Raw genomic sequence first — 13,060 nt, forward strand, 5'->3', positions numbered from 1 at the left:
TCTGGTTTTTTTCCCTTAATATTTTAAGAGACTATCATGTGAGAAAAGTATGCTTATTCTAACTCCAGGCACCAAAACAAGACCAATGAGTGGAAGTTAACATGGAGGCAGATTTAATTGCTAGACTAGACTGCTTTTTTTTTTTTAAGTTTATATTGGAGTGTAGTTGATTTACAGTGTTAGTTGCAGATGTACAGCAAAGTGATTCAGTTATACATGTATATATTTTTTCAGATTCTTTTCTATTGTATGTTATCACAAGAAATTGAATATAGTTCCCTGTGCTATGCAGTAGGTCCTTGTGGTTTATCTATTTTATATGTAGTCATGTGTGTCTGTTAATCCCCAGACCCTAATTTATCCCTCCTCACCCTTTCCCCTTTCGTAACCATAGTTTGTTCTCTATGTCCATGAGTCTGTTTTTGGTTTGTAAATAGAATTTGTATCATTTTTTTTAGATTCCACATGTAAGTGATGTATGATATTTGTCTTTCTCTGTCTGACTTACTTCATTTAATATGATAATCTCTAGGACCATCCATGTTGCTGCAAATGGGATTATTTCATTCTTTTTATGGCTGAGTAATATTCCTTTGTGTATACATATATGTATATATACCACATCTTCTTTATCCAGTCATCTGCTGATAGACTAAATTTAGGTTGTTTCTGTATATTGTCCAGACTGCTTCTGGGACAGGTGAAGCCCAGCTGAGAGTCAAGCCATTATGGCCATAGCAGGAACCTGGGGAAATTCGGTTGAAGGGTACAGAATGTGTAAGTTAAGAGAAAAGCCAGGGGTCGAGGGAACTCAAGAAAGACTTGTTGGTAACTAATTCACAGGGGAACAGGCATAATTTCTCTAACTACTTCTGCAACATGGCAGAAGTAGAGATTCCCGTGAATGAGCGGGTCATAAGGTAGAGTTGCACAGATCCAGAGCATGGTTTCCAGGTCAGAGTAAGGTAGGCCTATATGTCACAGCTGGAGTTGGATCCCTTCACAGGGCAATCAAAATGTACTTTCAGGGTGAGAGGGAAGGGTATAGCTCAGTGGTAGAGTGCATGCTCAGCATGCACAAGGTCCTGGGTTCAATTCCCAGTACCTCCATCAAAAAAAAAAATCAAGCGAATGAATATCAATATTTTTTAAAAATGTACTTTCCCAAATATAAGATTTGGTAATGTAAGGGAGATGGCATGAGCAGTTAGCAAGTAGGGGGTGGGTGGACATTGCCAAGATGGGGTGGTTGTCGCCTTTGTTACTATTATTCTTTATGCATGTTCTGTCCACGCAGCATTCTTTTTTTTTTATTGAAGTATAGTCAGTTTACAATGTTGTGTCAGTTTCTGGTGTACAGCATAATAGTTCAGTCGGACAAACGCATATATATATTCGTTCTCATATTCTTTTTCATTATATGTTATTATAAGATATTGAATATATTTCCCTGTGCTATACAGTAGAAACTTGTTGCTTATCTGTTTTATATATAGTAGTTACTATCTGCAAATCTTGAATTCCCAATTTATCCCTTTAAAAAACAATAAAATAATACCATTTGCAGCAACATGGGTGGACCTGGCGATTGTCATTCTAAGTGAAATAAGCCAGAAAGAGAAAGAAAAATACCATGTAATATCACTTATATGTGGAATTTAAGAAAAAGACAAATGAACTTATTTACAAAACAGAAACAGACTTAGGCAGCACTCTTGAGCCCTGTCTTTTAAAGAATATGTACGCAAACATAGAGAATGTACAGAATACATAAAGTCTAGACAGTGAGAGGCCAGCTAGTGTAAATAATCAACTGGGGCTGGAGAACCTTCCCCTCAGAGAGCTCCCATGCTGGGGTAGCAGTTGGATAGAATCATGTCTGAGATTTTCCCCAAGTTTAATTCTGAAGACGTTTTACATTACAACACATTTCTTTCTTTCTTTCAGAAGAAGGGAAACAAGAACAACAAAGGGGCCAATGAAAAAACGTCTCAATGTGGCGTGATTAGATGTTACTTTCCCTTTCTCTCTACGATGGGAAGTTATCTAAAACAATATTCTATCGCCAAAATAGTTACACGAGGCAAGAGAATTCAGTAATTGTCATGAAGGGATGAACTGGCAAGTTTACCCAACCAGAGAAGTCAGAGATTGCAATGCAAATTATAGTAATTACCTTTTGAAGTGGTTACTTGCAGGTTTGAAGATACCTCCTGAAAGGCAGATGATTCCCTGAGGATGGAAACTTACATATGATAACATGTTTAGAAGCGAATATAATATGTGTGTGTTTTCCATACAGTAAATCACATTGACTCAACTAACGTTTGTGCCGTTCTGTATGTATGGCACTGTGCTAAGATGGTCGAGGTTCACAAAGATTGACCCAATCCCTACCTTTATTAAAAGGACTTTACATGCCTTACAAAATGCAGCTCTCCCTCAAATCGTCAGAAGTAGCTTCCGTGGATATTGCCATTTGACAAATGGGGAAGCAGAAAAATCGCGAGGTTAAGACGTCTTCCCACAGTTCCATGGCTGTCAGGTTGCTGAGTTGGGGAGTTGCCTAGTCTGTTTTATTCCAGGCACTTCACTCTCACCCTAGAGATGGACGGTAGCTGAAGTTAGAGCAGCGACGGAGACCAGGAGGGAAGGAGTGAGCCTGAGATGGGAAGCCGAGTGCTATCCATCTCTAGGCTGTGACGGTAGGCAGCCCGGGGGGGCAGTACTAGCCGAAGCAATTCCTAAGGTATGATAGTAAGTGAGAGAAGCCAAAATTATCTCAGTTTTTCTTGTTTTGCTTGCTTATAGGTTGTTTTCATAGGCTCAGTGTATAGACAGTCAAGGTTATTACCTCTTAGTCTTGAGAAGCAGTCCGAATCTGTCATCTCTTTCATTTATTTGCCTGTGGGCCCCATCAAAGGTATTTACTGATCTCGTTTTAAATATTCATGTTTTTGTTTTCTATCCAAACTCAGTTCTTTGAAGGTATTTAATCATTCAGAAAACTAAAGTTCTCATTTCTGTTGCTCACGGGATGGTGAATAGTCTAGAATATATGTGCCAAGATACAGTACTCTGGGAAGGAGAACTCTGGATGTAAAACAAATTTTTAATTTTCTTCTCTTGTTCATCCTGTGTCCTCCTTTTCTATTGTAAACCAAGCAAAGTATCTGTACTTAGAAAATCTCTTCAGAAATGAGCAATTTTTATCAAGTGCAGACTTTTTAGTAAGTTTAACAAAACCCCTCCTTGGGAAAAGAAGTGCAACTTAACAATTTAATGCTTACTATGTTCTTGGTCTCCTTTCTAAAAATATTGATGTTCTTGAGATTTAAAACTCTTAATTGAACCTTTACTGGTGCTGTAGTAACTTAACTCAGACAAACCATCTGTTACATAGGTATTAAGTACTCTTTTCTCATCTTATTTTGTTCTCTTCTATTCCGTTCTATTCTGTTGATGTTTTCTGTATCCCTCATCATAACCACTAACATCATACATCTTATTTGGGAAGATATCCAGGTTCATCTTATATGAGAAGTGTCTAATTTATTTTGTGCTTGTTTTTTTCCTTACGTATTTTCATTCTCTTCATTACCCATCTAGTGTGCTGAAAATCCGGGCTCTTTTCTTTCTTGCATGGTCAGGATAACTACGGAAGGTCATGCAACAAACTCAGAGGGGACTGTCCTAGGCTCCTCATCCTTGGCAAGAAAGTGATCCTTACATGATGGGAGGAGCCCTCAAACACTGCAGCTTGCCATTGTTATCTCTGCCTCCTGCTCCTTTTTGCTTTCTACATGCCCTATATCCTGTCCTCCTGATCCAAGTAAAAAGGTCAAGTTGTTCCTCTTTTATTCTGCATCACAGGCTGGCTTCGCAGTTGGAATGATTCTTCTTTTCTGAGGTTTGCTATGAGTGAAAGGGCTGTTTCACCATGTTTTCATTCACGCCAGTAACGGTGTCTCGGGTCTGACACAATCTTCTTGGATTGTTGCAGATGTTCCCCCAACAAGTCAGGGGGTGGATCACAAGCAGGTCCAGCGTGAGCTGGGAAATGTTGTGCTGCACCTCCACAACCCGACCATCCTTTCTTCCTCTTCAATCGAAGTGCACTGGACAGTGAGTCATTGTTGTTGGCGTTGTAATATTTGATCTCAGTTTTAATAAGCAGATGGCTTTTGGGAGATCATTATACAAAAAAAAAATACATATACAACAGATAGTTAAATTATATCTACCTGTTGCTTACTTCTCCGTCAATGATAATTTTATAATGTAAGCATTGTTTATTATGGTAGCTGTGAAATGGCTTTAAATAGAGAAAAATTCCATCTTGTGTGTATTTTATATTATGCTATAGTAGTGAACTTAGTAGTCTCAGGGAAAACACAGAATATTATGATTATATATAACTTGTGATAGGATCATTAGTGTATGAATTTTTAAACTGAGAAATATTTCTAAACAATATTAAGTAGTCTTTTAAGATTAGAAAGTGGAAAAACATTTTATTTCCTCATCTCCTTGATACCCTGACTTACCTTTAGATGTCTGTCACAGAACTTCCATGGCCTCACATTTTTACATGAAGCATAGAAATTAATACCTAATAGTATATATTAAGCTAAAAAGTGAACATATTATAAAAGATTGTGAGTTTTTTTTTAGTATTCTACTTTGTATAAACTAGAAAACTGTGGGATAAAGCCAGGTAGAATTTTTTGCATTTTTGTCACATTTCATTCTTATAATTTTCTAACCAGTCAATAAAAAGATATGAATGATTGCATTTTTATTTATCATTTTAATAGGTGGACCAACAGTCTCAGTATATTCAAGGATACAAAATTCTTTATCGCCCTTCTGGAGCTAATCATGGTGAATTGGGGTGGTTAGTTTTTGAAGTGAGGACCCCAACCAAAAATAGCGTGGTTATCCCTGATCTCAAAAAAGGAGTCAACTACGAAATTAAAGCTCGCCCTTTTTTTAATGAATTTCAAGGAGCTGATAGTGAAATTAAATTTGCCAAAACACTAGAAGAAGGCAAGTATAATGAACTGTGATTACCATGCATGGCAGTACTTTTGTTAGGCTTTTATTAACTTGATTGAAAAATTTCAATGTTAATAGTGACACTAATTATTAACTGTCTTGATGGTGAGCATTGTATTTTGCTAATAGAACCTGTTTAATAAGAACTGCTGAAAAACAAAATTCTCTAGTATTTGACTTGCTTTATTAGAGGCCTATATAAAAATATGCAAATGTGAACATCGTATTACTTAATGACATAGATATATTTAATTATTCAGAACTAAAGTTCATGTATAAAGATGGAATTATTCTCAAGTTGCTAGTCTTTCCATTAATTATTTTCCATTCATTTATCAAATTTTATTTTGAATGATGGTTTGTAAATAAGGTGAGAAATGTCATGGTTTGCCCAGGACCTTTTCAGGTTAGCGTTTTATGCCTTATGTCCAGGAAATCCCTCAGCCCTAGACAAAGCAGTATGTTTGGCTACCCTATAACTGGAAATTAAAAATTAATATTTACATAAAGGTAAATTTTACATATCATAAGTATACTCTTTAAAACAACCAGAATTTTTCCTAAAATGTCTATTACTTTGATTACAATAAATTAAAGGATATAGTTAATATGATATCATGAATGATTAGCATTTATCTTTACACTTTTGAACATTTTTAGGGAGACATGGGACTTGGGTTAGAGGATAGGAGAAAGGGAAATTCTCCTGGGATGTTTTGTGGTGAAAATCTGCATTACTTTGGTTATGGAAAATTCACAGTAACAATAGGTTAGCAATATTGAGGAAAAACTTACATAGTTTGGAATTATTCAGACTTGGATGTACATCTTGAAAATATGTGCATATGTTGATATAAATTTTATCTATGTTTTGTTTGACTTTAAATATTAAATGCTTGCTTGTTCTCTAATGTGTTCATAATACATCTATTTTTAAAAATAATTTAATAGCACCCAGTGCCCCACCCCAAAGTGTAACTGTATCAAAGAATGATGGAAATGGAACTGCAATTCTTGTGAGTTGGCAGCCACCTCCTGAAGATACTCAAAATGGAATGGTCCAAGAGTATAAGGTAAATATATGTATAGTAATGTACTGATGGACACTGCTCTCACCCTACAAAGGGAAAAAAGCAAACTTGGTTAAATTGTTCATGGATATTTGGCGCCATCTGCTGGTCTATGTAGCAGCATGTAAAATTATTTTTAAAATTCTTTCCTATCTCTTTAGTAATTGTGGAATAATTCTTAAGCCTTTTGAAAAAAAAAAATGTAAAAGACAGAATTTACCTGATAATAATATATAATATATAGGTACATATAATTTAACACAAACAACAAATGTAAAAGCTAATAAAATAATCTCCTTTTTTTCTTCCTTGAAAACAGCTTAAATACATTTTGCAGAATTAGCTTGTCACATGGAATTATATCAGATATGGTTTGCTTGCTTGCTTTTAATATATCTGGAATTTTACTACATTGGAAAAATTATTTTGGTGTGCCTGAAAAAAAATTTTATAAACCTTATTTTCATCTCCAAACAAAATTTCATGTCTTAGAGGAAATTCAATTATAAACTTCTATATATGTTTAAATGAATGTTTAAACATATGATGTATTGTCAAGTGATTTAATCCAGTGATTCTAAATAATTCTTTTTACCTGTGAAGTAACCAACTCTTAACCATTGAATTTACATAGATTCATTTGGAGCAAATATTTTCAAGCATGCCAAAGTAAAACAAAAATTAAGTTAGGGACATGAGATTTAGCCTATTAATGAACTTATTTTACAGCACAGTCTTAATGAGCTATGATAAATGAATAATTGATAGACTGAATTAGGAAAATCTCAATAGAGAGTAGATTTTATGTGTATTTTTTTAACACACACACTACATACATAAAGACTTTTAACTGCAAAATATGTATTTTTCTAGACACTGCCTTATATGTCCTCATTATTTTTCTAGTTACTAGCTGCATTATGATAGTTGGTTGATTATCTTGTATATATGAAAATTTATACATATCTATTGACATGAAAATGATGCTAAGAAGGTGAACACGTTTACCTTCTGCAGGCAATTACATGCTAACATCAATCGCTTATGGAATCATTTTCCAAATATAGGATATAGTTGCCCAGCCACCATTCTCAGAGATTCAGATTCAGTAAGTTTAACAAGGCCCTTGCACATATACTTTGGTAGATCTTCCCGGGTGATTCTGATGTGTACTTTTGGTTAAGGCCCAAATAAAGGCCATAAATGTACTTTTTAGTACCAAATTAATTTGTACAAAAAGCAAATATACTGAGCTAAATTTTAGGTCTAACTTTTTATTTTAAAATGATTTTTAAAAACAAAGTAAAAAACTCTTAATTTGCGTACACTTTATTTAAAAGGACAACATTTTTAAAAAGTATTTAAAATACCGCCCTAAATGCACTGTGGATATTTTAGGGTATTTGAAATTAGATCTTCTCCTATAGTTGAGTCATTTAAAGGCAAGAATCTCTACACTTTTAAGTGCTTTCTCATGTGTTTCAAGATTATTTCAATACTGGAAAGTGACAGGATGCTATGGTTCTGTCCAGAAAAATAAACTGTTATAGAGAATTTTAAGGATATAAAATGAGGAGATGTCTCAGCTCTCAAGCAAAATCGTGTCATGTAAGCCTTTTTCCCTAAGAGTCAAAACTCATTTCTCTCTTAAAGAAATGTGAAAGGGTGGATTTCACTTAACTTCATGATCAATTTAAAATAATAAAATGCCTTTCACAACCTCATTGACTGGTACAAAATCAGTTTGTGGCTTTGGTTCAGCTGTGTAATGTAATTGAGGGAAAAAGAAAAATCACAAAGGACTCTTTAGTTCCAAATGGTCAGATCCTGGTATAGAGACTGACCATTCATTGGTGTTATGCATTGAAATTATATTAAAATAATATTAACTTTCAAAGGAAAAAATTAAAGGTTTTTGCCCATGTGATAGAGGACACTGACAGTCTTAGATTTATTTTAAATCCCGTTTCTGTGACAGTTTAGACAATAGGCTGCTTGACATCGTAAAGCACATAGAGCAGGTTTTACTACTCCATGGGTCATTTTCTTACAGAAACTGAGTCCAGATACTATCATGCATCATATCCAAGTTTTTCAACATGCAAAATATCACTCTATGATTAAATACTTCTCCAGTGAAATTTAAATTCAGGAATGATAACATCGCTCGGAAATCTAAATTTCCTGAAAATAATCTCTTACCACAAATATCATCATCAAGTTAGCAAGATATACAATAATCTTCATATTAGAACATCTTCTTTCAAGTCAAGTATGTATTGTTATTCTTCGTGATCTCACATATGTTATCAAAGACTAAACAATAGTACCATTGAAAAGCAAGATCAGAATGCTAACTTTCTTTCATTGGTAATAGTTCGACATACCATCGGTGGAATAAATCTTAAGATGATCCTTACTCCTTATGTTCAGTTTTATTTTTAAAAACCATATCGATGTCAAGATACTTCAGATTATTCAGACGGGCTCTCTCTTTTTAAATCAACTGCTTCTTGGTTTTGACATAAATGCTGATGGGATTGTGACAGCACCGGTAATTTTATCCCAGAAAACTGCTGAATTAAAGTACTAGACCCAGACTTGCCTGCTCATTTTTGTTTTGTGATATCTGGTCAGGTAGTGTCCTGTCTAGCCCATAGTACGAATGCAAATACTGTATGATAATAGGTAAGTTACCGCTCTTTATCTGGATATGTACAGCTTTTTTGCCAGTTCCTTTTTTTCCCCTGGCAATAATTTCTAGATTAAAAAAAAAAAAAACCTGATGACAAGGACTGATAGGAACCAGGGTCTTTGAGCAAACATTTGTAGAATTACCTGATATAATTCTTTAAAAGTATGTAAGAAAGAAAGTCCAAGAGGTCTTTAAGGGACTGCTAACACTCGATTTGAAAGAGTCGTCACACAACTAGACCCAGGGAAAAACAACTTTCGAAACTTCCTTTATTAGGTTCATAATAGGTCTGAATTCTGTCTAGGTCTAAAACCACAATACTATGTTGATCTTTACATTAATTTACATAATTTACCAGCTGAAAATGTGTTGTGTTGTGTTCTTCTCACAGGTTTGGTGTCTCGGCAATGAAACTCGATACCATATAAACAAGACAGTAGATGGTTCCACCTTTTCTGTGGTTATTCCCTCACTGGTTCCTGGGATCCGATACAGTGTAGAGGTGGCAGCCAGCACTGGGGCCGGGTCTGGAGTGAAGAGTGAGCCACAGTTTATCCAGTTAGGTGAGTGTCAGTGCAGATCTGGCTTGACCGTCTTATCACTGTGCCCCATTGTCCTGCTTTTCATTTTTGTAGGTAGTGGAGCCACCATTGGACATTGAATAGACTATGGAAAGTGATAATAGAGCTGCAAAAATGATGGTGTTAGCTTTATTCTATCTATCTGTAATATCACAACTAGATTTAAATTTATCCAAGCACACATTTTAAGCAAAAGACTGTCAGTATTCAGTGTCATCCTAATCTTATCCTATTGAATTTTTTCATCTATTTAACAAATACTGTTATTAATTGAGCACCAAGGATATTTCAGTGAACAAGAAAAACACAATCTGCACCTTCGTGGAACTCACAGTGGTTTGAATTTTTTAAAAAAACACAAGTGCAAAAATTAAACAAGGTTTTGGAAGTTTACAGCAGTATGCTATTTATAGCCACCATTTTTCCATCTATTTAAAATTGTATTGCTTTTTATAACAAAAGATAGGTTGAGATATTAAAGAGCACTGGAATATGGTATATGCTGATTACTTAGAAAATTAAATACAACGTGTGCTTCAAAAGTGGTTAGATGAATAAAAACAAACCAAAAAACCTGGCAGGTTACTACTGCACTTCACCATAGACAAAGTGGCATGGACATAAAATTCAGATTAGCAAGTGGTTATCAGTAAAATCTGAAACAAGCAACAAAAAACTAGCATCAAAATTATAAACAGAAGAGAGAAAAGGGTCAGATATTAAGAAGTGACATTTAAATTACAGAAGATACTGAGAGGTATAGTCAGCTTTGTTCCTTGCAAATCAGAAGTTAAGTGTTAGTAATATTTTATGCCAGTTGCTAAATTATGAAAAAGAATCAGAAATGAGTTTTTATATATCACAAATAAGCACATAGTAGTGTTGCATGTTGATAGTATTGGTAATATCCTAGAAGTTATTTCAACACAAAATTAAGAAGCATTCCAATTTGAATAGAATTGTGTTGTTAGACATAATGAACTTTGCATTCGGTTTGGATGTCATCGATGTGCGGCTGTTAAGACCGTGCTAGCTGCTGTAACAGGTACACTTACAGAATTTCTGTAATGAAACACAATAAAGTCTGCCTAAAGCCCAGTGGTTGTCGACACTGAGGGTCACAGGCTGATGAGGCTTTCCTTCTTTAAGCATGGGGCTTCCAAGGGGGACCCTGGGCCAGCAAAAAGGAAGAAAAGAAACACATCATGTGTGGGAGGGTTCAAATGGTGCATGTCTGGAAATGGTGCACATCACTGCTTGTCCAGACTCAGTCTTGTGATTCCAAACAGATATGGTAACACTGCAAAGTCAAGTCCCCGGCCAAGGAGCTACCTCCCCATGACTCTATGCTGTGAGAGTACCATCCAGGCCTTTAGTGGAGAGCTTGCTACCTCAGCCACAGCCATGGGCTCGAATTTAATTTTTGGATTGTCTTTAACGTTTAGCCCTTTTTTCAACAATGATTATAAACACATGAATTTTAAACAAAAAAATTGCTTTATTTCTGGTACATTTATGACAAAATTTTAAGCAATATATAAAACTATTTTTAAAAAGTGTTTGATGCATCTGCTACAGTGTTATCTAAGGTATGGGGAAAGTCTAAACATAGATCTTTCTACTCAAATGGTTGTGAAAAGTCAGCATTAACCTATTAAAATTGAAATTAAAAGCTCCCTATGCACTGTCACGTCATTTACCTATTTTTTATAATATGTGACTTTTAGTGTTGGGTTTTCAAAGATGAATTGGAAAAAGGACTATGTATAATTTTATTTATTTAAGATTTAAATCATGGAATTTACGGGTCAAATTGGGGTTTTTTTTTTTTTGAAATTGTAAGTGTGTTCCAGTTTTCCATATCTGAATATAGCCTCAGCTGCAGTGAGACAAAGACTGAGATACAGAGGGGCTGTTTTAATTCATTAGTCACACCACACTTTATTCTGTTAAGTCCATCTGGTCGCCTGCATGGAACCTCTCTTGGCTGTCTCCATAAAATCTGAAGCTGCCCAACTTAACCTTGCACAAATAGCCATGAAATCTATAAACCTAGCAGATACAAAGGGTGTATCAGCAAATAAAGAATAGGTCGGCTTGGTGACTTTCAGAGGATGAAGTGCTCTCAGGATAACCACAGATGAAAGAGTCTGGAACATGAAATAAAACTTGCAGTCAACAAACAGTGGAAGGCAGGTGACAGCGACTGCTTGTGAAAACAGATTTTTCAGCTTTGACCCTGCTTAGAATGAAACCTGGAATTCTGTTCAAGGGAAAAAGCAAATAAAATCACACCCGTACACGATGTGAGCAGCAGTTCAGCCCTTTTCCGTGGAAGGGGTCCTGGTTTCCTAAGCCAGAGAATGCTGCTTGTTTTTCCTGCCAGTGTCTTGTCAGGATGCAGTATCATTTAATAAGGAAAAATTACCTGTAGGAATTTTTCTGTTTGAGAAGTATTATTCATAAATAATGCATTGTATCAATTATTTTTCCGGGGGAAAGAAAAGAGTTTTTGGCTGGAAGAAATGTTTCTACATTAAAGCAGGCCGTGTTAGCAGAACATTTTCAGACTCAAATGATTTAACAGTTGTGAGAAAGCACCCGTCCTAATGAAGTGGGCAAACACTTTCTGGTTTGACCAGATGTTGTAGGGGAAGGACAGTAAAACTGCAGACACCAGTGAGAATTCTGCCCACTGGGCAACGCATCCCAGCGTTGGCAGCGCTCAGTGCCAGCAAAGTAGAATATTGCTTTGACGATAGAAGAACGGCATCCAGACTTTCACAGACTTTGCAGACGACCCTTTGTGACTTGGTGAAATGGTGGGCTTGAAAAATGAATCTCTTAGTAGGTTTAAACAGAAATGCAAAATAAGTAAATTTTAATAGCCATAAATTCTTGAATCAAAATAGCTAACAGGAGGAGTCAGGGGCCTTTTGGATCATTCATAACACTTGATAATTCTTGTCCATACTTAATGTTCTTGTATCTATTGCTGTCCATGGTTATTATTTTAAAAGAAAGATTTTTCATGTAGTCCTTTTAATTGTAACGTTATCTTATTTTTAATTGATTTTTAATGATCCTGAATTTTTAAAGATCCTTCTGAACATACTGTCAAATAAGGTGTTTCTGAGGCAGTTAAGAGTCTTAGAATATACAAGAGCAGGAGAAGGGAGGCACACACAAATGTGCACAATTTTTTTCACTATCTACCTTACAGAGGAAATGAAATTTTATTTCTTACCTTTTTTAGAACATATAATTGAGGTTTCCTATAGAAGTCTCAGAAAGTTTATATCTTTTTCATACATAGTTTTCAGTACTGCTTATTTGTATACTTGTATTCAAGTATTTCATGTTTAGAATTGAAATTTTGTATTTATCTCAGCACTGTCTTGAGAAGATTAACCTAAGCAACAAGCTGTAGTTTTCTGGAGTTAAAAAAAAATAGAAATTGTATGCTGTTTTCCATGTTTTAAAATATATTCCATAAAAATATATATATTCTGTAAGATTATCTTTGTTTTGAATTAAAATAAATAAAATGAATATAGTTTTGCAGAAAGTCTCATAAACTGTTTAAATTCACAATGATGGATGTTGCAGAATGAAAAGCAGAAATTACTATCCAAAACTTAACAAATTAATGACGG

At 35.0% G+C, this 13,060-nt stretch overlaps 1 protein-coding gene across 1 annotated transcript in view; it reads left to right on the forward strand.

Moving 5' to 3' along the window:
* The window catches only part of ROBO1 (roundabout guidance receptor 1), a 380,724-nt gene that overhangs the window by 315,288 nt on the left and 52,376 nt on the right, over window positions 1-13,060 (forward strand). The window contains exons 14-17 of the mRNA XM_031672309.2: window positions 4,004-4,125; window positions 4,818-5,049; window positions 6,010-6,131; window positions 9,215-9,386. Coding sequence (XP_031528169.1) covers window positions 4,004-4,125; window positions 4,818-5,049; window positions 6,010-6,131; window positions 9,215-9,386 — 648 coding nt within the window. The remainder of the gene's footprint in view (window positions 1-4,003; window positions 4,126-4,817; window positions 5,050-6,009; window positions 6,132-9,214; window positions 9,387-13,060) is intronic.

This window comes from Vicugna pacos, chromosome 1, assembly GCF_048564905.1.
Source record: "Vicugna pacos chromosome 1, VicPac4, whole genome shotgun sequence".
NCBI lineage: Eukaryota > Metazoa > Chordata > Mammalia > Artiodactyla > Camelidae > Vicugna > Vicugna pacos.